Source organism: Mrakia frigida, assembly GCF_051309035.1.
Source record: "Mrakia frigida strain ATCC 22029 unplaced genomic scaffold BDY24scaffold_12, whole genome shotgun sequence".
NCBI classification, from domain to species: domain Eukaryota; kingdom Fungi; phylum Basidiomycota; class Tremellomycetes; order Cystofilobasidiales; family Mrakiaceae; genus Mrakia; species Mrakia frigida.
The window spans coordinates 294114-313553 of record NW_027481269.1 but is presented as its reverse complement, the minus strand read 5'-3'; the positions used below and the strand labels follow the sequence as shown (position 1 = coordinate 313553).

At 55.1% G+C, this 19440-nt stretch overlaps 6 protein-coding genes across 6 annotated transcripts; 3 read left to right on the top strand and 3 right to left on the bottom strand.

Annotated features, from left to right (window-relative positions):
• Positions 1-322: 322 nt before the first annotated feature.
• Positions 323-1922, bottom strand: BDY24DRAFT_409413 (ARF/SAR; the record flags this gene model as incomplete). Its single annotated transcript, XM_076642820.1, has 7 exons — positions 1527-1922; positions 1407-1452; positions 1282-1328; positions 898-975; positions 750-814; positions 543-674; positions 323-463 (listed from the first exon to the last, which is right to left on the bottom strand). Coding segments are annotated over exons 1-7 (564 nt in total), but the record flags the coding sequence as incomplete, so codon positions are not given.
• On the top strand, positions 1923-4195 carry BDY24DRAFT_361226 (S-adenosyl-L-methionine-dependent methyltransferase). Its single transcript, XM_076637872.1, has 12 exons — positions 1923-2065; positions 2151-2229; positions 2353-2390; positions 2502-2560; positions 2636-2695; positions 2769-2967; positions 3039-3115; positions 3181-3422; positions 3497-3718; positions 3825-3866; positions 3942-3971; positions 4058-4195. The coding sequence occupies exons 1-12, from the start codon at positions 1993-1995 to the stop codon at positions 4182-4184; spliced, it is 1248 nt and encodes a 415-aa protein (XP_076497435.1). The 5' UTR covers positions 1923-1992; the 3' UTR covers positions 4185-4195.
• A 337-nt stretch (positions 4196-4532) lies between these two features.
• BDY24DRAFT_386371 (uncharacterized protein) lies at positions 4533-14532 on the top strand. Its single transcript, XM_076640094.1, has 15 exons — positions 4533-5790; positions 5887-6832; positions 6928-8737; positions 8813-9293; positions 9374-9856; positions 9930-10065; positions 10147-11957; positions 12044-12560; positions 12644-13148; positions 13220-13356; positions 13426-13751; positions 13820-13920; positions 13985-14076; positions 14152-14161; positions 14236-14532. Exons 1-15 carry the CDS (start codon positions 4781-4783, stop codon positions 14382-14384), a joined length of 8514 nt encoding a protein of 2837 aa, XP_076497434.1. The 5' UTR covers positions 4533-4780; the 3' UTR covers positions 14385-14532.
• Positions 14075-14914, top strand: BDY24DRAFT_386368 (uncharacterized protein). Its single transcript, XM_076640093.1, has one exon. The coding sequence runs from the start codon at positions 14405-14407 to the stop codon at positions 14861-14863; it is 459 nt and encodes a 152-aa protein (XP_076497433.1). The 5' UTR covers positions 14075-14404; the 3' UTR covers positions 14864-14914.
• A 271-nt stretch (positions 14915-15185) lies between these two features.
• BDY24DRAFT_414482 (RTA1 domain-containing protein) lies at positions 15186-16846 on the bottom strand (the record flags this gene model as incomplete). Its single annotated transcript, XM_076643320.1, has 9 exons — positions 15186-15307; positions 15430-15556; positions 15627-15730; positions 15805-15892; positions 15968-16070; positions 16181-16233; positions 16305-16379; positions 16457-16519; positions 16604-16846. The coding sequence occupies 9 exons, from the start codon at positions 16844-16846 to the stop codon at positions 15186-15188; spliced, it is 978 nt and encodes a 325-aa protein (XP_076497432.1).
• A 596-nt stretch (positions 16847-17442) lies between these two features.
• BDY24DRAFT_440718 (uncharacterized protein) lies at positions 17443-18767 on the bottom strand. Its single transcript, XM_076644548.1, has 2 exons — positions 18293-18767; positions 17443-18222 (listed from the first exon to the last, which is right to left on the bottom strand). Exons 1-2 carry the CDS (start codon positions 18575-18577, stop codon positions 17608-17610), a joined length of 900 nt encoding a protein of 299 aa, XP_076497431.1. The 5' UTR covers positions 18578-18767; the 3' UTR covers positions 17443-17607.
• Positions 18768-19440: the final 673 nt, after the last annotated feature.

Below are 19440 nucleotides of genomic sequence, written 5' to 3'. Positions count from 1 at the left end.
TCTCCTTCTCCGTCCTCCTCCTTCACAAGCTCAGAGGGACTCTCTCTCCTCCTCTCTCCCTTCAGATCGACCTCCCACCAGACCTTCTTCCCTTCCTCGATGAAGTACACCTGTTCGTCCTCCCTTCCCTTGATCCTCATCTCGATGACCGATCCCGTAGCTGGCTTCCTGCGACCCTGAGAGGCGGACATGGCGGTCTTGAGCTGCAGATGGCGGTTGAAGGTGAAGGAGCGGAGCGACACTCAATTCGAGGAGAAGGAGAGGGTCCAAAGGACTCACTCGATGTTTCGTGAGAAAGTCTGAGTCTGCCCTCGAATCCAGGGGGTAGCCAGAGATATCTCGAACGGGAACGTCGTGTTAATCGTGAAATTTCGTCTACATAAGAGGAAGGGAAGAGAACCGAGGGACGACGACGGGGAAGAGACTTCCCTCCTTTGACTCCCGCCTTGAGCTTCGTACCAAGCTGAGAATTCCAAAGGGAGGAAAAGAAGGTCAGAAGGACGCAAAAGTGATATGAAGGTCTTGGTGAAGCTCTAACTCACCCAGTCAAGCCCATCCGTCAATCCATCCCTTCTCGTCGCCCACGTCGCCTGGATATACCACTCTCGGTTCCTCAGCTCGGGAAGCCCAAGCAGCCTCACTACTTCCGAAGCGGAAATAGCATTAGGAAGGTCCTAATGGTCCAGAAAGATCGAGAACGGAGTGAGAAAGACGGGCAGAGACGAGTTGAGACGCGTCGCGACTCTCACCTGTTTGTTGGCGAGCACAAGAAGGACGGCGTTTCGGAGCTCATCTTCGTTCATCATCAACATCACTAGCGCCATGTAAGACCGTTTCAGCGTTGTTGGGGGTGTTTTCAGGAGGGAGGGGGAGAGAAAGAGCAATGAAAAGACTCACACTCGCGCTTCGCTTCGTCCATTCTTTCACGATCGCTTGAATCCACAACGAAGATGACTCCTTCGCAGCCTTGGAAGTCTAAATATCGAAGAAGAGAACGAATGTCAGCATGTAGACTTGGTAGCTCGCGACTGAGCGAGAAGGAGACGAAGAAACGAAAGACGAGAAGACCAACAGAACCTCCAAAGCGGCCTGATTCGATCTTGTCCTCCGACGTCCCACACGGTGAATGATATGTTCTTTTATTGAACTGTCTCGACGTTGAATCCTATACAGACCACGGGAGCAGAGGGCGAATCAGCTCGGCAAGAGAGCACAAACGCGTCAAGGGGTGTCGCTGAATGAGCCACGAAGAAAAAGGTAGAGCGAGACGAGAGGGCGAACCTATGGTTGGAAGAGTGGTGACAGTCTCACCAAGCTTCAGCTTGTACCTGAGAGTGAAGAGAGGGGGGGGGTCAGCTGAGATCCTCGAGAAAAGGATGGCAAGAGAGGAACAGAGGAAGACAAACAGGATCGTCGTCTTCCCGCTGGCGTCCAGTCCGACCATGAGGATACCTGTATAGAAGAAGAGAACCGATGAATCAGCACCAAACCTCTCCTTTCGGCTCGAGTAGATAGAAAGCACGTACGGACGTCTCGTTTGAGGGAGAAGAGCGAGTTCAAGAACGATATCGCAGCGCCCATTCGTGCGTGAGAGTTCTGTTCTAAAGTTTTAAGGGTGATTGATGGTTGTAGTGAGCTAGTAATGCTGAGATAGAAGTGGAAAAACTTCCACTCTCGCTACGAGTCGTGAGCTGGAGGTGCAGACGTGGAAGTCGTGAGAGGTGAGAGGGGCCGAAGAGAGGCGAACAGAAGGTGAATCCCATGCGCTGCTTCGAAGCTATGTCTCGGCGAGACGAGGGGCTCGGAGATCTGTCTCTCGTGGAGGACGAGGAGTATCATGTTTATTTGAGGGGCTGTTGACGTTGGAGGGAAGGGAGGGAGAGGGATGAGCTTTCTCGTTTCGACCTCTCTCTTTCTCCATCGACGGTCAGCCCCATCTTCTCCTCCTCCTTTCCCGTATTCTTCGGATTCCTTTCACAACCCTGTCTCAAGATGCCTGCTGTACGATTCAACGATGAAACCGAGACGATCAAGACTCCCAAACCGGAGGGAGATTCAATCGACGGTGAGCTTCAGTCGAGTTGAGCTCGAGCTTAGCCTTCCCTCTCGTTGAGACTGATCCCTCTGTTGCTGAAACGTCATTTTTGAAGATCCATACTTTGAGTACTACAGCTCTCTTCAAAACCAAGCCAACATGCTCTCGGATACACTGAGAACTTCAGGGTACAGGTGAGCCCTTTCCTCCCCTTCCTTCCCGGGGTGAGCTTCGAGGTCGTGCGCTCCTGCACCTCCCTCGGGCTCGCTTCCCAAGCGAAAACAGCTGCTGATAATAAACCATCTATTGGCTCTCAGGAACGCCATCCTCGGGAACGCTGTCCCATCGTTCCAAGGTGAGTTCTCTCAACCTCCTTCGACCTTCGAGCTTCTCGACTGCCTCAGCCCTCCTCCTCTTCCTTGAGTCGAGCTCCTCTCATGCCTACATTCCTTCTTTCTTTCAACAGGCAAGACCGTGATGGACGTCGGAGCAGGCTCTGGTGTACTTTCGTTTTTCGCTGCCGAGGTAAGCGTCTCTTCTCTCCCTAGCAGCAGTCGGATCTTGACTGATCTCGACCTCCCTCCCCCTCTTCTCCTTCAGGCTGGAGCTGAGCTCGTCTACGCGATGGAAGCCTCGAACATGGCTAAGCAGCTTCAAGCTGTACGTATCAATTTTTTATTGCATTCTCCCCAAACAGTTAAACCTGATCTCTATCTATATCCTTCGAAAACAGATCGTCGAGCAAAGCAATCGAGGAGGCGCCAATCCTCAACTCAAGGGCAAGATACACGTCGTAAAGGGGAAGATCGAGGACTACTCTGGGCCCAAGGTAGATACCCTGATATCGGAACCTATCGGGGTGCTTCTGGTCCACGAGAGGATGATCGAGTCGTACATCCACGCTCGAGATACGTTCTTGAAGCCAGGAGGATGTGAGCTTGTTTCCTTCTCTCTATCGTCGAACGTGTTCAGCTGAGCCCTCTGTCTCTCCTCCCTCGCTCAGCCATGTTCCCTTCTGGAGGTCTCATTCACCTCGCTCCTTTCACGGACGAGGGGCTCTACCTGGAAACACTCGGAAAGGTGAGCTCAATCTCTCGACGCGTTTGAGCTCAAACGTCCAACTGATCGAAGCTGCTCTCGTCCAGGCCGCCTTCTTCCAACAGAATCTTTACGGGATCGACCTCTCCTTTCTCGCCAAGGCTGCTATGGACGAGGTCTTCGCTCAACCCGTTGTCGGACTCTTCCCTCCGACCCAGCTGGTCTGCAACGCTTCTTCCCAACACATGCTCGACTTCTACACCATCAGTCAGAAGGAACTCAAGGAGTTTGAGATACCGATATCTTGGGTGGTCGAGAGGACGAGCTTGGTTCACGGAATTGCGACATGGTTCGTTCTCTCTTCCTTTCGACGCGTCTCCCTCACCACTTCGACTGACCCTTCCGCTCGTTCTCGACATTCAGGTTCGACATCCACTTCGACGCTCCTACGGCCAACGAACCTCACGACAACACCGCTGGACTCGAATGGGAACAGTCGATCTGGAACTCCCAAACGAACACGATGGGTCAACCTGGACTCGGAACCGCTTTCCATCCTCCTCCTCCTCCCAAAGGATTCAGCAGCACTCTTCCCACTGGACCTCATTCGGGGAAGACTCATTGGCAGCAGTGTCGTTTGCTTTTGTGAGTAGATTCTCGCCTACTTCTTCCCTTCCGCCTCGCTCGAACGAAGGGTTTCGGTTCGTTGACGCGTCGGCTTCTCCCTCTCCTCTTCCTTTCCTCTCTGTAGCTCGGAACCTTTGGCGGCCAACGCTGGAGAAACAGTCGAAGGGTAAGCCCAATCCTGTTCTGCTCACTCGAACCTCACTTCTCTTGCTGACGGTTGAACTTTGACGAATCCTTCCAGTTTCCTGAAATTCAAGGTTAACGAGCACCGGTTAGTTCAGCTCTCCTTCCCCTCCTTGAACTAAGTACTCTCGTATGAACTGACCAGCTTCAAATCTCTCTTCCTTTGTCCTGCAGGTCCTACGATCTCGAGTCTGAGATGTGGCTGTCGCGTAACGGAGGAGGGCGAGGAGTTTTGGAGACGTCGAGAAAGGGATCGTTCTCTCTCCATCTGCAGACGTTCAACTACTCGTATACTGGATGATTTCTCGCTCTCGGCTGGTTCCCAAGAGGGTAGATAGTTCGCTTCAAACGCGCCAGTGATAGGACGAGAAAGGGCACTAACCAAGCAAGGTTCGAGGGTGGGTCGGTGGAAAGTCGAGTCCTCTGACGCCCTGTCTCTCCCTCTCTTCCCCAACTCCTCTTCCCTCAAACCTCCCTCGAGCTACCCTCGTCTCCTTTCCTCTCTATACCTCTCCCTTACGACCCTCGAACAGCCCATCCCCAATCGTGTGAGTTTCAAAAAGAAAAAAGAAAAAAGGAGAAGGTCAAACACGCCAAATGTCGCGGCACCTCCCCTCTCCCTCCTCGCTGACCTTCTGCCCTCAACCAGAACTTCGACGCACTCCTGCCTTCCTCCCTCTACGTCCACCGCCACCCTCACCCGATCCATCCTCCTCCTCTCCTCTTCCTTATCTTCCTCGGCATCAAACAACGGGAGTCAAAGCCAGGGCTTCCTGGTAGGAAACCAAAACCAAAGCCGCTCGAGCTGAATCCCTTCCCTCCCCTCCCTCTCCGCCCTTCCTTCCTCCCTCGTCGACCTCCTCCCTCCCACTCGCTCTCTCTTTTTCGAGACTTTAAATGGACGAAGGATCCTCTCCTCCTACTCGTATCGCACCCACCGTCAAAGAGAAGGAAATCCCTCGGTCCTCCTCTTCTTCCCCTCTGCTCCCTTCGCCTTCCGTCCCTCGACCGATCCCTCATCAGCACTCGTCTTCCTCCTCGTCCTTCTCCCTCTACTCTCGTCCCAGAGGTCAACAACATTCACCCTCCCACACTTCTACTACAACCTCCTCCCCTAATCAATCGGACACCGAATCCTCGTCGCCTTCATCGCACTCGGGACTCGGTCTCGCAGGAGGAATCCCGGGAGGAGGAGGATCCCTTCGACGAAGAGCAGCATCTCCCAGCTCGCCTGTCCCACAGAGAAGATCCTCGCTCACGGGAGTTTTCCCTATCGAAGGAGTAGCAGACAAACCTCTCGATCACAGTCAGGAAACATCGACAGCTCTCGACCAACTCGTCGCTTCCACCTCCTCAACCTCAGCGACTGCCATCCTCTCCCCTTCCCCTGCACCTCTCGCCTCAGCACCTCCTCCCTCGGCTCTCCTCTCAACCTCCATCTCCTCCCCTTCCTCCCTCAGCAACCTATCCATCGCACCGCCAAAGAGGAGTTTCGCCGCTACTCCCTCCTTTCCTTCACCTCTCGCAAGGGCGTCCATCGTACCAAGGCAGGACGACGACGACGAGAGGGAGGACGCCGACGTCGAACCGAGATCCCTACTCGAAGGAGCCACCAGCAGCAGCAGCACCAACCCTACGGCTCCCGTCGCTCGAAGGAGGAGACCTTCCTCCTCTCTCTTGAGAGCCAACTCGAGGACGAGCTCGCCCAACGCCATGCTCTTCCTTCCTGAGAAACCAAACTCTCCGAGTCCGCCTCAGAGCTCAGAGGGAGGGAGCTCAGGCAGTGGAGATCTGAACGCTCTAGGGTTGTCGACGAGGGAGAGTAGGAGGCAGAGGCAGGCTTCAGATACGACGACTTTCAGGAGTGGGACCTATGGAGAAGTAGGATCAGGATCAGCATCGACATCGTGAGCTCACTCTCTCTCCCTTCCCTTCCCTTCACGCCTTCCTTCGTCAGCCCTGAGCTCTTTTCGCTGATCCATATCCTTTCTTTTTTTTCTCAGACCCAATCGAGCTCGTCGAAGATCAGAATACCTCATCCCAGGTCAAGACGTTCGAAAACTCTCCTCCAACTACCCCATCCCAACCCTTCCTCGTCCCATCCCTATCGCCAACTCCTTCGCCTCAGCATCCTCACCCATGTTCGCTCCTTCAAGCATGGTCTCCCCTCTCAACGCTCTTCCAACTCCATGGGGTCCAGGCCCTTCCTCGTCCACCTCATCCTCTCCAACCGAATCAACCTCAGGAGGGATCAGGCTTCAACGAGTCCCAACGGCCGTTCGACTCGCGACCGACATGCTCTCCTCGTCCCCGAGCGCGTCCATCCCTCTCAGCGCTGGAGGTAGGTTGCAGAGTCCGAAACCGGAGTTCTTCCTCGGGACCCATTCGTCGAGTAGTTCGAGCTCGGTAGGAGGGAGACCACCGCTTCCCTCGCCGACGGAGGGATCAAGCACGTCGATTCCTGGACTCCTTCCTCACACACCTTCAGCCACACCCGAGACCTCCCCAGCTCCCTTCCACGAACCCCTCTCCGTCGCCGCTCCTTATCCTTCACCCACCGGAGAGTTGGAGAAACCTCAATCCTTCCTCTCAGCCAGCGCGTCCATGCCTTCGAGCGTCTCGAGATCGGCTCCCAAACAGTTCTTCGGACACGGCCACTCCTCCTCCTCCAAATCACGGCCTTCTCTTCCTCCTCCCACAGCCTTCGACGCTCTCCTCTACCCTCCTCCTTCTTCGGCGGACTCGGCTCAGAACCTCCATCAGAGGTATCGAGATCGGACCTCGATCCACGAGTCGTCGTTGGCTCAGAGCGTCGGGAGGAGTCAAGGGAGGGGAGACGCAGAGTTCCAGAGCTTGTCGACGTCGGGAGATCACGATCCAGACGACTACGCTAGGTACATCATGAGTACGAGGTCGGCGAAGATGCAGAAGTGGAGAAGAAACAGTCAGGTTCGTCTGTCTATTCTCGTCGTTCCCTTTCCTCCCTCCTCTCCTCGTGCTGACCTTCGCGTCTCGTTTCGTCCCTCCTCTGTTGCTTTTCTTAGATCTCCCTCTCTTCAGGAGCCGTCACCACCGAGGCTGCCACTCCCATCGCTCCTTCCCTCTCCTGGACTCCCACGAACGTCTCCGGGATGGCTTCGAAACCAGAGCTCTCCCAGATCCTCCAGGACGACGGACTCGTTCGTTCGAGAACGCTACCGACGAGCGGCCTCGACGGAGACGAACCGACTCCGAAGACTTCAGCGCAGACGGTTAAGAAGGATCGTCGAGACGGATCGACGCTGATGGGAACGGGGACGAACAACATCGAGTGGGTCGACTGGCTCGACGAGTACAAGCAGTTCAAGGAGGCCAAGATTCGAGCCGAGTTCGAAGGCTTCACGATGCCAACGAAACCTCAGCCAGCCTACCAGGGAGGAAGTGGAAGCGCTCATCTAGCAGCAGAGTCGTCGGGAGCCTCGGGGAGTGGGTCCGTCTTCAGCGAATCGCCTCCAGTCGAATCGCACATGCCTACCCTCAACCGTCCCATCCCTTCTCGTCTCGCCTCGGACCAGGACCCTCTCGACGTCTCGCCAACCACTTCCCGAGTCGACGAGGTCACCCATCGTCGTTCCCTCTCCATTCGGTCCCTCCAAGCTCACGAGCTCGCCAAAAGCTCAACCCATCGGCTCACGACCTTCTTCGAACGACCTCGGAACGCGTCGACGTCGACGAATCGGTCGAGGGAGAGTTTTGCTGGAGATCTTCCGAAGGGGAAGAGGCATCTCGGGAGCAAGATCGAGGGTTGGTGGAAGTCGGTGAAGAGCAACTTTGGATCGGAACCGACGACGCCCAAGTCGTCGAAGGGAGGATCGTCCTCGAGAGGAAGCTCAGGATCGGCAGCTCAACTTCATCCTCCTCATCAGTCGTCTCGCATCTCCCTTCACACCTCCCTCCCTTCCTCCGTTAAACGAGCAGACCCTTCGGCTCCTTCGTCTTCCAACCCAACCGTCATCGGGTTTTTTCCTTCCAGCTCGGTCAGGACTTCACCTCCTCAGGCATCCCTTCGGAACGTCACGTCCGCCTTCGATCTCAAGTCAGGTCGCTCGAAATCCCCTACGGCTCCTCCCATCGAACCCCAGCTCACCGCTCGACCTCGAGCCATCTCGCAGCAGATCGACTTCGACAGAGATCGGAAGAGTCTCGACCTCCACCTCTCAACCTCGTTCGGAAGTCACTCGTCGGGGAACCAAAGCGACGAGACGATGAATCGGAAACCCAAATCCCCCGTCCAATCCCTCGAAGCTCGTCGGAACCAACCTCGTCTCTCCCTCAAGCTCGAGCGTCCCTCCCTCGAGATCCCAGAGCCTTCGACAGCAGGAGCTTCCTCCAACACGGATCGTCCAGGATCGATGCGACCTCCAGGTCAAGGACCTTCCTCTCGACACTCCTCCGGTGCCACCGACCCAAGTCTCTCCTCCTCGTCGAACAACCACCTCCTCCCAGGTCAGAAACCTCCTCAGTGGGCTCAAACTCCAAGTCCACTCTACGCTGTCCTCCCAGACGATCCTCATCATCCCAACGCCGCCACCCTCGACGACGCAGGAGGAGCAGGGAAGACGACGTACCCGGCGTTCAACCCCGCTGCGATGCACAAGGAGATCCGACAGAGGTTGACGACGCAGAAGGAGGTGTGCAACAAGGAGTTGAGGAAGATCATTCATTTGATCACGTTGTTCGTGGAGGAGAAGCTCGTGGAGGTGGAGAACAACAGGTCGGAACAGGCGGAGATGGACGCGTTCGCTTCGGCGATCGATAGTCAGAGTGACTTTGGTGGGGATGAGTCGGATAGAGGAGAGGTCCCTATGGAGAGGAGTGAGTTTCAGACTTCCCTAAATGGCTTCGAAGGATCTGGCTGACCTTCGACGCGTTCCTTCCTCCCTCTCACAGGAGTCTCTCGAACTCACTCCCGTCGAACGTCGATCTCAGCTGGAAGTCCCGTCAAACGCCAACAGCTCCTCCCTCGTCTCGGAGCAGGAGGTCTCACCAGTCCCTCTCGTCGTCGCTCGGTTGCCGCTCCTCCAAACAGGTCGACTCAACAGAACGAACTTCGACTCGCAGCTCGGAAGCTCAACGCGTCGATGAACCGAGACTCCTCCAATTCTTCCTCCCGGTCGACGTCCAGATCGAGGTCTCCTCTTCCTCCAGGAGCAGCCAACCTACCCGCCGAAGACTTCGCCGGCGAAGGGGAAGCTATGCCTCCTTCGTTCCTCGCTACCCTCCAGGAGATCATCGATATCGCCACCGAGATCCTCGACATGTCGATCTCAGCTTTGACGGCTCGACCAGGGACGTGTCCCGAGTTCGTTCAGAAGGTGCAGCAGGTTGGAACCGCTTGGGATGAGCATTCGGATTGGCCTGGTCGAGGATGGTGAGTTCTCGAGGTCTCCGTTTTCTCTTTCTCTTCGAGCCTCTTCGCTGACTTCGACTTCGATCCCTTCTTTCTCGTAGGTACGTTCAACTCCTCCTCGCCGTCGCAGGTCTCAGTCGAGTCGTCGAGTGGTGGGAAGCCGAGAAGGGATTCTGGAACTTCGCTCCCGAAGGAAACGAAGACGTCGAGCCTCTCCATTTCGTCATCAAGGACAGCACCAAGGTCACCTCTCCAGCAGCGACAACAGCCGCTCCCAGTCCTCCCGTCAAAGGCTTCTCCCCTCCCTCTTCCGGACTCGGACTCGGATTCGGAACCAAGATGGCCCCTCAGTTCTCTTCCATCGGAATTCGACTCGACTCAGCAGCAGAACCCCTGCAGCTCCAGCTTCAGCAGCAGCACGACGGAGAGAGGACGGCGACGCTTCCCAAGCTCGAGGTTCCTGATACGACGGAGGACCTGAGGACTCAGGTGGAGCAGGCGAAGAATGTGAACATGGTGCTGGAGTTGAGTTTGGATGGAGAGTTTGTGGAGTGGATCAATCCCGCTTGGAGGGAGGTCGTTGGGTGAGTCGCGTCTCTCGTTCTTTCGTTTCGGATCAAGCGTTCGTTCCTGACCTTTTCTTCTTTCCTTCTTCAGATCAAACCCTGCCGACATTCTGGGTCAACCGATTCAAGAGCACCTCGCACCAGCAGATGGATCCGTCTTCGCCGAGGCAACTCGAGAGCTGCTGAAGGACGATTCCCACACGGTCGAGGCTCGATTCCGTCTTCAGGTGAGTTCAGCTCTCGTTTTCTCTGAACAGCTTCGTCTGGGCGCAGACTCTGATTTCTTCTCTGCTTCTTCATTGCCTCAGATTCTCCCCGATACGAGCGACGAGGAGGAAGAAGATCGAGAACCAGGACCGGTCTACCTCGAGATGGACGGGAGCGGGATGCTCATGCGAGATCGATTCACCGGAGAGGCCTCTCACACGATGTGGGTCATCAAACCAGTCGTCTCCCTTCCCGTCGAGCAGGAAACTTCAGAGATGAACTTCGAGGAACCTCAAACGGCAGGACTCGGTCTCGGATTCCATCGACGACCTCCCACCCAACCCGTCTCTCCCTTCCCTCACGGTCGCTCCATCTCCATCATCGCCGTTCTCTGTCGGATCTGCGAACGTCAAGTCCCAGCCTGGTACTTCGAGAAGCACAACGAGACCTGCCACGAGGTTCATCGACTCGAGGCCGACATCAGCGAACGGAACGAGGTCGTCGGGGATCTGCTTCGTCAAGCAACGGAACTTCTCGCTGCCATCGACGAGAGCACTCCTCTGGCTCCAGCTCAGTACAAGGATACCCCCATCTTCACCCTCCCTTCCTTCTCCCTCCCAGCCGAAGCCGTCATCTCTCCTTCGAGACCTCAGCAACTCGTCATTCGGACGATGCAACGAGCCGTCGTCAACCAAGTCATCAGCGTTCTTCACACCGCTCTGGAGATCTCGACTCCCTCGATCAAGGAGGACGCTCCCGACATTCCTATCGAACAGCAAAGGCTCCTCTCCCCTCGGTCGGAGGACTTCCTCACGTCGGCGAACACTTGGTCGAAACCCTCGACGGAGGATCCAGCTCTCAGTCTCCTCATTCACGACACCTCGGCAGCGATTCGGAACAAGATCAACGCCGTCAACCGAATGAGAAACACGATCGTCTACTCGGAACGAGTCCGTCACGAGTGGGAGGACAAGGTCGAGAAGACGCTCGCTGCTCTCTCGGAGGAGAGCTCGAGCGAGTCAGGATCATCGCATGGATCGATGTCGGACGTTGGAGACGCGGACGGAGACGGAGTAAGGCCGGAGGAGGAAGCAGAAGAGTCGCCTTCAATCGAACGGACCTTCACGGAGTCTCCCGCTCCTCTCTCGACTACGACCTCGATGGCCAGCACTCAGCCCTTCGAGACGTCGATCGTCTCCCTCTCCTCGTCGGCCGACTCTCCCTCGGAATCGTCGTCTCGTCCAATCCACGGCCTCATGGCTTCAGCCTCCATCTCTTCGTCCACCCACTCCCACTCTCCTCCCATCGCAGGACCCTCGTCAAGACCTCGTCGGTTCAGTCGGCAAAAATCGAGCGACCTCGTCTTTCTCTCCACTCCTCCTCTCTCTCCTTCCCTCCACCCCGTCGACGCCTCTCCTCCCCTCCGATCCCGCAAACCCTCCGTCGGTGGTCGGCCTTCCTTCGGTTCCGAAGGTCCTCTCTCCCCTCGAATCCCCTCCACCGCTCCCGCTTCGAGATCGACGACCATCTCCATCAAGGACTTCGACATCCTGAAACCGATCAGCAAAGGAGCCTTCGGATCCGTCTACCTCGCCAAGAAGAACACGACGGGAGACTTCTTCGCCATCAAGGTTCTCAAGAAGGCGGACATGATCTCGAAGAACCAGATCACCAACGTTAAGGCCGAGAGGAAGATCCTCATGAACCAAGCGGAGTCGCCTTACGTCGTCAGGCTGTTCTTCACGTTCCAGAACAAGCACTACCTCTTCCTCGTTATGGAGTACCTTCCCGGAGGAGACGTGGGAGCGTTGGTCAAGAAGTTGGGGACCCTCGATGAGAACTGGACGAAGACGTACATCGCTGAGGTCGTGCTGGGTCTCGAGTCGCTGCATGACAAGGGAGTCGTTCATCGGTGAGTCCCCTTTAATCTTTCTTTGAAGGATCGAACAGAACAAACGTCTGACTCTTCGAAACATTCTCGCTCTCGTTCTTCTCCAGTGATCTCAAACCCGATAACCTCCTCATCGACGCGAAAGGTCACCTCAAGCTCACCGACTTCGGTCTCTCTCGAATCGGACTCCTCGGTCGACAGGCAGGAGGGTCTCGCTTCTCCGCTCCTCGAGGAAAGTCGGCGTCTCGTCCAACTCATCGTCCTTCATCGTCTCGGAACCAATCGATGGATTCGTCGGTCGATTCACCCATGTTCGCTCCTCAGTCCCTCCCAGGACTCAGCCAGTCGTACTTCAACCATCTCACCGAACCCGAGAATCGACAGGCAGGAGGATCAGCCGACGAGTCGAGTGGATCGGAGGGTGTTTCAGGACTTTTCAAGACGAGACCGGCCACCATCAGTCACGACGCGTCGTTCGCCTCCTCGAACGGAGGAGCCAATAACCCCAGTCCTGAGAGTGGAACTCCTCCCGTCACCGAGACTCACAAATTCGTTGGAACGGTCGACTACGTGGCACCGGAGAGTATCCTTGGGCTGGGAGGAGATGATGCTGGAGTCGATTGGGTGAGTCGTCGTTTCATTTGGTTTCCGTCCCCTTCTCCCTCTTTCCGAAACTGATCTCTTTCCTTCTTCTCCTCTTCTCTCAGTGGGCTCTCGGAGTCGTCATGTACGAACTTCTCTACGGTTGCCCTCCCTTCAACGACGACACGCCTGAAAAGGTCTTCGACAACATCATCTCTCGTCGAATCCACTGGCCAGAGAACGACGAGGACCTCGAGGTTTCCGACGAAGCTCGAGATCTCATGGAGAGACTCATGTGCACCAACCCGAACGACCGAATCGGAGCTCGAGGAGCGGACGAGATCAAACGACATCCCTTCTTCGCCGACATCAACTGGGAAACGATCTGCACCTCGGAAGCTTCCTTCGTCCCCATGGTCTCGGAGGAGATCTCGACCGATTACTTCGATAACAGAGGTCTCATCGAACTTCCAGAGGGTCTCATCGAACTTCCAGAGGAACTCGACGCTTCGAGTGCGGTTCCAGGTCCCATCGGAGAGTCTCCTTCGAGCGTCGACGACTTCGGAACGTTCAGCTTCAGGAACTTGTCGGCGAGCAAGGCTGCCAACGATCAAGTCGTGATGGATATGAGTGAGTCCTTCTCTTTCTTCTCCTTCCGTTTCGAGAACCAGCTGCTGACCACTGCTCTTCTCGTCCTACAGGAGCTCAAGCCCTCACCGCAGCGACGATGGCTCAGCCGTTCGACATGCCTCCCCCCGTCGTCAACCTCCACGAACGGCGTCGAAGTATCGACGTCCGGAAACGAAGCCGAGCTCCTCTCAGTCTTCAGGATCCCAAGGTTCGTTTGGTCTCACTTTCTTTCACTCTGCTCGATCTCCTGGCTGACTCGACTTTCTCGCCCTCACAGTCCTTCCTCAACAACCCTCCCTCTCCCGCTACCTCCTCCTCCTCCGGAACGTCGAGCAACCTTCCCGTTGGTCTTGTATGGCAGACTCACTCCCGTCGGACGAGCGAATTGGACCGACTTCAAAGCGAGAGCGATCTCACTCGTCGGACGAGTCTCCCAAGTCGTCTTCGAGCCGCATCGACCTCCCATGGATCGAGCGAACCTTCGCCTCTCGCCTTTTCGCCAGCTTCCTCGATCTCCTCTCCCACTTCGGTCGAGGCTACGAGTGCTGGAGGAACACCTGGTAGCAGCTCGAGGGTCCAGGTTCTTCTTGCTGAAGACAACCCGTGAGTCACCACTTCTCTCCTTCCTCGAACCTCGAGCTGACCGAGCTATTCCGTTTCTTGTTCTTCAGTGTCAGCATGAAGGTGGTCTATGGAATTCTTACCAAGCTCGGGATCGAGTGTGCGACGGTTTCGAACGGATCTGATGCGTTGGCGGTTGCCACGACTTGTGGTGAGTCTGGGTCTCGTTTGCTTCGATGTTTGACTGCTTGCTCACTTCACTCTTCTCTTCGCAGCCTTCGATGTCCTCTTCCTTGACCTTCGGCTACCGCATCTCGATGGAGATCACATCGCTCGGTACCTCAAGTCTGTTGCTGGTCCGAACTTCGTGAGTTTGATCCCTCTTCTCCTTGCTCGATCTCGACTTCGACTGATCGTCTCCTTTTTCTCTTTCTTCTTCCAGGAAACGCCGAGTTCGTTGATTCAACTCTCTCGTCTCTACCCTCTTCTCTTTGCTGACCTCTTCTCGCTCCCTCCTTTTCTACAGTCGTCGCTGTCACTGCTCTCTCTGAGGACGATGCCACCGTTTCCGAGGCTGGAACCCTCTTCTCGGCCGTCATCGCCAAACCCATCACCAAGGAGAACATGCTCGCCGTCCTTCTCAAGCTTGGTTTCAAGGTCGAAACAGCAGCGTAGTCATCCTCTCTTCGGAGGATATGGGAACAGCCTGCTCGGCGTCGGAGAAATCGAGGCTCTCCTTCTTTTGCTTCTCCTCTTCATCTCTCTTTCCTTTTCTTCTTCGGTTCTTCTTTGTGCTTCTGCCTTGTTGCTTTTACTTCGTCACCCCTCTTACGTTCGTATCCCTCCTTTCCTGTAACGCCCTTCAACGATCTTCGCTTTTCGCTCTCGTCTCTTTCCATCCTTCGTTTCTTTGTTCTTTGCACCTCACGACTCAGCTCCTCCCTTTCACCCACACTTTGCATGGCCGTTGTTCCCGTTCTCTTTCTCTCCTTCGTATCTCACTACCCCTTTTTTGTAGTCTTTGTTCCAGTGGTCCGGCTGCCTTTCTGCAGCCCTCGCTCTCGACGTTGAGACCCACGTCGCGTCGCGTCGAACTTCACGTCCTTTCTCTCCTCATTCTCGCTCTTGGTATTTTCCGCACACTTCGAGTATGATTCTGTTTAGCAGGTTATCGTCTGTTTCTGTTATGGATCGATCCAAAAAGGCTAAAGACGAGGCTGGGTCGCTAAAAACGAGGCTGACTTCGAGCTTCGCTTTGTCGGGCAGACGACGAGAAAGTCGGAAATTAGAAGATCTGACGGCTGCTACTCTTCTTACGAGAGCGTCACAAGTGTTCCATCGGGGGGAAACGGTACATAAATTGTCCAGGAGGGAAAATCGAAGCGTCGACGATCACAAACGAGAAAGCAAACTACGATTGCCTCCTTGCTTTTCTCCTAAGAAGAAGAGCTGAGCGATCAAGACGAGTATGAGCATTTAGTACCTCTCTCCTCGTCGACGATCCACGAAGGCGATGTTCTCCGAGTAGGCGATGGGCAGGCTTCCTCCCTTTCCCATATTTTTGATCGCTCGATCCCCGATGTACTGTCCAGGGTAGACTGATGTCCAAAGAACAAACGAGAGAAGTCGAGAGTCAGCTTCAGTCTGAAGAGGTTCGAACAGAGGCAAACGAGAGATGCTGGGGACGACGAAGGAAAGAAACCAAAGAGACGCGACTGACTTGGGATGAAAACGACCATGGCGGCCGCAAGAGGGAGGGAATCAAGACCGTAGAGCCAGTTCTCGTGAGTGTGAAGGTATCCGTCGTGTCCCTGGGACAGTTCGATGGATCGGAAGACAGACCGGATCTGGAAGCGGTCGAGTAAGAGACGACGTCAGAATCGTGCGACGCGACAGAGACAGAAGGAAAGAACGAACAAGGTAACCAATGCACGTCCAAAGCAGAGCGTAGTAGAGTCTCTTCCACTCGGTGTTTCCTGCTCCATTGGAATTCCAGATCGCGGGCTCGTGCCTTTGGATCTCTGAAAGGAAGGAAGGGAAACGCGTCGAGGTCAGTTTGGATTCCCGTTCAGTTTTATTGTTTGTGGAGACTCACTCCATCCGAAGTGAAGAACGAGAACGATGAAGATGACGAAGGATGCGAGCTGAGCTATGATGCCGACCAGACTGATGTTCGTTCCCAGCTGAAGAGACGAATGGGGGGGGGAAGATCAGCAGGCGCGTCGTCGAAGTTCACCCGACATGGGAGCACTACTCACTTGAGCCATCGATTCGCTAGCCCCCATACCTCCTCCAGAGATTTGAAGGAAGAAAGTCACACAGTCGGAGATCACGAAGATCTTGCTGACCCAGCGAGCTCGACTGGGTTCAAAAAAGGCAACAACGAAAAAAAAGATGGGGGCGAGAGTCAGCTTGTTACGACCCGACCGAAAGCGAATTCGAGGAAATCAAGGGAAGAGGCTCGTGCTCACATGAAAAGGTGACGCTCCATCTCCATTGCAGCAACGAGACGACTGAAGAGCATCTTGGAAAGAAAGCGGTTCGAACGAAGTCAGAACGGGACCAGAGAACAACGAAGAAAGCAAGCCTGCTCACATAGTCAACGAGAATGAAGAAAACGGGGGATAGAAGTACGAGCAGGGTGGAGGCGATGTATAGGCCAAGCGTGTACTAAGAGGCCGCCGAGAAGAAAGACCAAAACAAATCAGCCGCGACTTTCGAACTCTTTCGCGAAAAATCGGTCTCACAGGATCATCGTGAATCTTCACTCTCAAAGCCATCCCACCTGCATAGGCGATACATCCTCCGATCTGAGCAGAACGAAAGCGCGGAAGAGAGGAGGACGAAGATCGATTATTTTGCGTTCCCGCTCGAAAAGAGAATCCGAAACTCACCAACCACCACATCATTCCAAGCCTGTAGGGGAACCACCTTGCGACGAGACACAGCGCTATGACTAAGTAGACCCCAGCGGTGATAACGGCGAGGGGGATGGAGGGGATGAAGCCGAGAATGTTTCGTTTCGGAGTCCCGTCGTCGTTGAGAGGGACGTCTGCGTCTGCGGCCAGAGTTGAAGGGAGCAGGGCGAGGAGAGCGAGAAGCACTGGCAGGGAGAAGGCTTTAAAGTGGGTTGTCATGATGAAAGGGAGTTTCGAAGGAGAGGAGAGGAGGCGAAGAGGGAACGAAGGTGGAAAAGGACGAAGGACGCGACTGGCGCTGGTTCGAGTCGTCTGATTGATTGAGGGCGTGGGAAGGAAGGTGTTGAGAGTAGATGGTGGTTGATGGTAGAATAACAAAGGAGAGGGCAAGCGAGACTCATAGATTTGCACAGAGGAGGATGAGATGGAGGCCTCCGACGGTTCAAAAGTGGGGAGGCCGCCGATTCTCGAGCGTGTTCCTGGTTGCTGGAAGCCTCCCTCCACCTCCATTTCCCTCCTACGCGTTTCATCTTCCACCGCCTCCTTTTTCCAAGCGGAAGATTGAGGGGGAAGGGGAGAGAGGAGACGGGTTCGTCTCGCTTCAGCAACTGCGACGCATCGCGTCGGTCACTTCACCACAGCTCCCTTTCTCTTATTGGATAGGGTATAGAATGAAGTAGCTACTCAAAGTAGAGCTCTCCGAAGCGGTTTAATCTAGAACCCGTCGAAAGGAAAGAATGTGAAATCGACGAGGGAGAACGGTCACGACGCGACCGACTTCCCACGAACGAAGCTGAACGAGAACGGCCAGGGATGTGCGATGAGATGATGTAGGGATACAATAACGTAGACTCGACCGATACGGAGGCGACCTAACGAGACACAACAACGCTCACAAGGACGTGAACAGCTATGTAGCAACCGAAGGAGGTCCCAGATCTGAGCGATTCCGTCGCTGCTCATAAAATCTACCATCAAGCTCACCTTCCGACCCCAACCTCAAGCACCCTCCCCTTGATCCTGCCACCCCCCAACCTCTCCCTCGCAATCTTCACCTCTTCCTCCCTCTCCACCCAAACCTGCACCTTCCCAATCTTCCCTCCTCCCACCCTCTCATCCCCCAACTCCAACCTCAACCCCTCCAGCACTCCCCCTAGATTACTCTGGAGAGGATAAATCTCATACACCAAATCCAAGGGCTCCCTCCTCTCCCTGACGACCAAGTAGTTGCACAAGTCGATGTTGGGCTGAGCCCTGTTGAACCTGAGGCTCTTGAGTCTCGACCACGCATCCGTTCCGTCCAAGTCGACGGATCGAAAGAACCCCCAGGCTAAGGGAGAGCGAGGGCCTTCGATGATGCAGTGGACGGGATTGAAGGACGCAAGGAGACCTTGGAGAGATTGGACGTTGTTGGGCGAGTGAGTGAGGTCGAGAACGAGAAGATCGATTGGCCAAGCAGTGGTTTTGGGAACCAGACGAGCGTCGTGAGAGGAGAAGGGCCTGTTGCGGTTCCCGGTTCCGAGGGGAATGTAGGTGAAGGAGTTGGTTCGTTGGGCGAGGAGGGAGAGGAAGGGTCGGAGGTGACGGAGGACGTTCTGTGAGGCAAAAGCTAGATCAGCACTCCCTCCTTTGGTCATCGATACATGAGAGAGAGGGGTGATTCACCTTCGATCTACGGAGTTTCGTGAGGTTCTCGACTCCTCGTACGACGATATCTCGATAGAGAAGAGGTCCGGAGAGTTGAAGGAAGGCGAGCGAGACGCGCGAGGTTTGGGCGAGCGAAGCTTGATCGCAGAGTTTGAGGATCTCATGTTGCACTTCGAGAGGGAGTCGAGGAAGACGAGTAGACGAGGTGGGTAGCATGGGAGCTCGGAGAGAAGCGAGAGAAGATGATGAAGGAGAAGGAAGGGGAAGGGAGGAGGGAGGAAGGGCGAGAGAAGGAAGGTCCATCTTGGATTGATTCCCAGAAGGAGGGGAGTATGTTTTGGGTACTGATAGAGCGCTAGTATGGAAGAGAGTTCGATCTTCTGAGTGACGATGAAGAAGAAGATGTGGGCTGTAGAAAGGGTTGCCGAGGAAGGTCACGGTGAAGGGAAGGAGAGGGAGAGGATGAGAAATGAGCTCGACCTTCGTTCATCCCTCCCCCAAACCGTCAGCATCTCCCCTCCAAGCCTTCAAACCCAAACTCGATCCAGAGGATGACAACCTCTTCTCCCTCTCCTCCCTTTCTGCCCCTCGAGTTGAAGCATGCAATCCTTCGTTTCTGCGATCCATCAACGCTTTCCCAAACGTCCCTCGTTTCGCGCGCTCGCCTTCCTCGAGCTCTCCTCCCCGATCCTCTACGACCATATCGAGATCACAGGGTTCAGGAAGAAGGCTTTGCTGTTCCATTCTCGAGTAAGCTTCCCTCTCATTCTTCAATTACATGGAATTCCTCACACCGAAACGCTGACCTTCCCTCTTTCTTCCCTCGCTCGTGCCCCTGCCCGCGTCGTTTCAAAGATTCCCTCCTCCCATCTCTCCCACCTAGATCCCTACCTCTCGCTCCACCACATCAGATCTGTAACTCTCACCTTCTCCTCCGTCATCGAACAAGCTCCTCTCTTCTCCCGAGATCGAATCCTCACCTCCTTCAAAGAACTCGACGTCGCTTCGCCGCGTCCCGTCTTCGTTCAACGAACAATCATCCAGACGGACAGTGAAGAAACAACAATAGAGAGTAAAACAGTAAAACACACAAGCAAGATAAGTCAAAACCAAAAGTATAAAAAGAGCGAAGGGTACAAGCAAGACGAGACGGGAGGAGATGATGG

Coding starts and splice junctions, on each gene's coding strand:
- BDY24DRAFT_386368 (XM_076640093.1), top strand. CDS start 14,405: ATGGGAACAGCCTGCTCGGCGTCGGAGAAATCGAGGCTCTCCTTCTTT.
- BDY24DRAFT_361226 (XM_076637872.1), top strand. CDS start 1,993: ATGCCTGCTGTACGATTCAACGATGAAACCGAGACGATCAAGACTCCC. Junction 2,230..2,352: donor CTGAGAACTTCAGGGTACAG/GTGAGCCCTTTC, acceptor ATTGGCTCTCAG/GAACGCCATCCTCGGGAACG. Junction 3,423..3,496: donor GTTCACGGAATTGCGACATG/GTTCGTTCTCTC, acceptor CTCGACATTCAG/GTTCGACATCCACTTCGACG.
- BDY24DRAFT_440718 (XM_076644548.1), bottom strand. CDS start 18,577: ATGGACCTTCCTTCTCTCGCCCTTCCTCCCTCCTCCCTTCCCCTTCCT. Junction 18,223..18,292: donor CGAAACTCCGTAGATCGAAG/GTGAATCACCCC, acceptor TTTGCCTCACAG/AACGTCCTCCGTCACCTCCG.
- BDY24DRAFT_386371 (XM_076640094.1), top strand. CDS start 4,781: ATGGACGAAGGATCCTCTCCTCCTACTCGTATCGCACCCACCGTCAAA. Junction 5,791..5,886: donor TCAGGATCAGCATCGACATC/GTGAGCTCACTC, acceptor TTTTTTTCTCAG/ACCCAATCGAGCTCGTCGAA. Junction 13,357..13,425: donor TCAGTCTTCAGGATCCCAAG/GTTCGTTTGGTC, acceptor TCGCCCTCACAG/TCCTTCCTCAACAACCCTCC.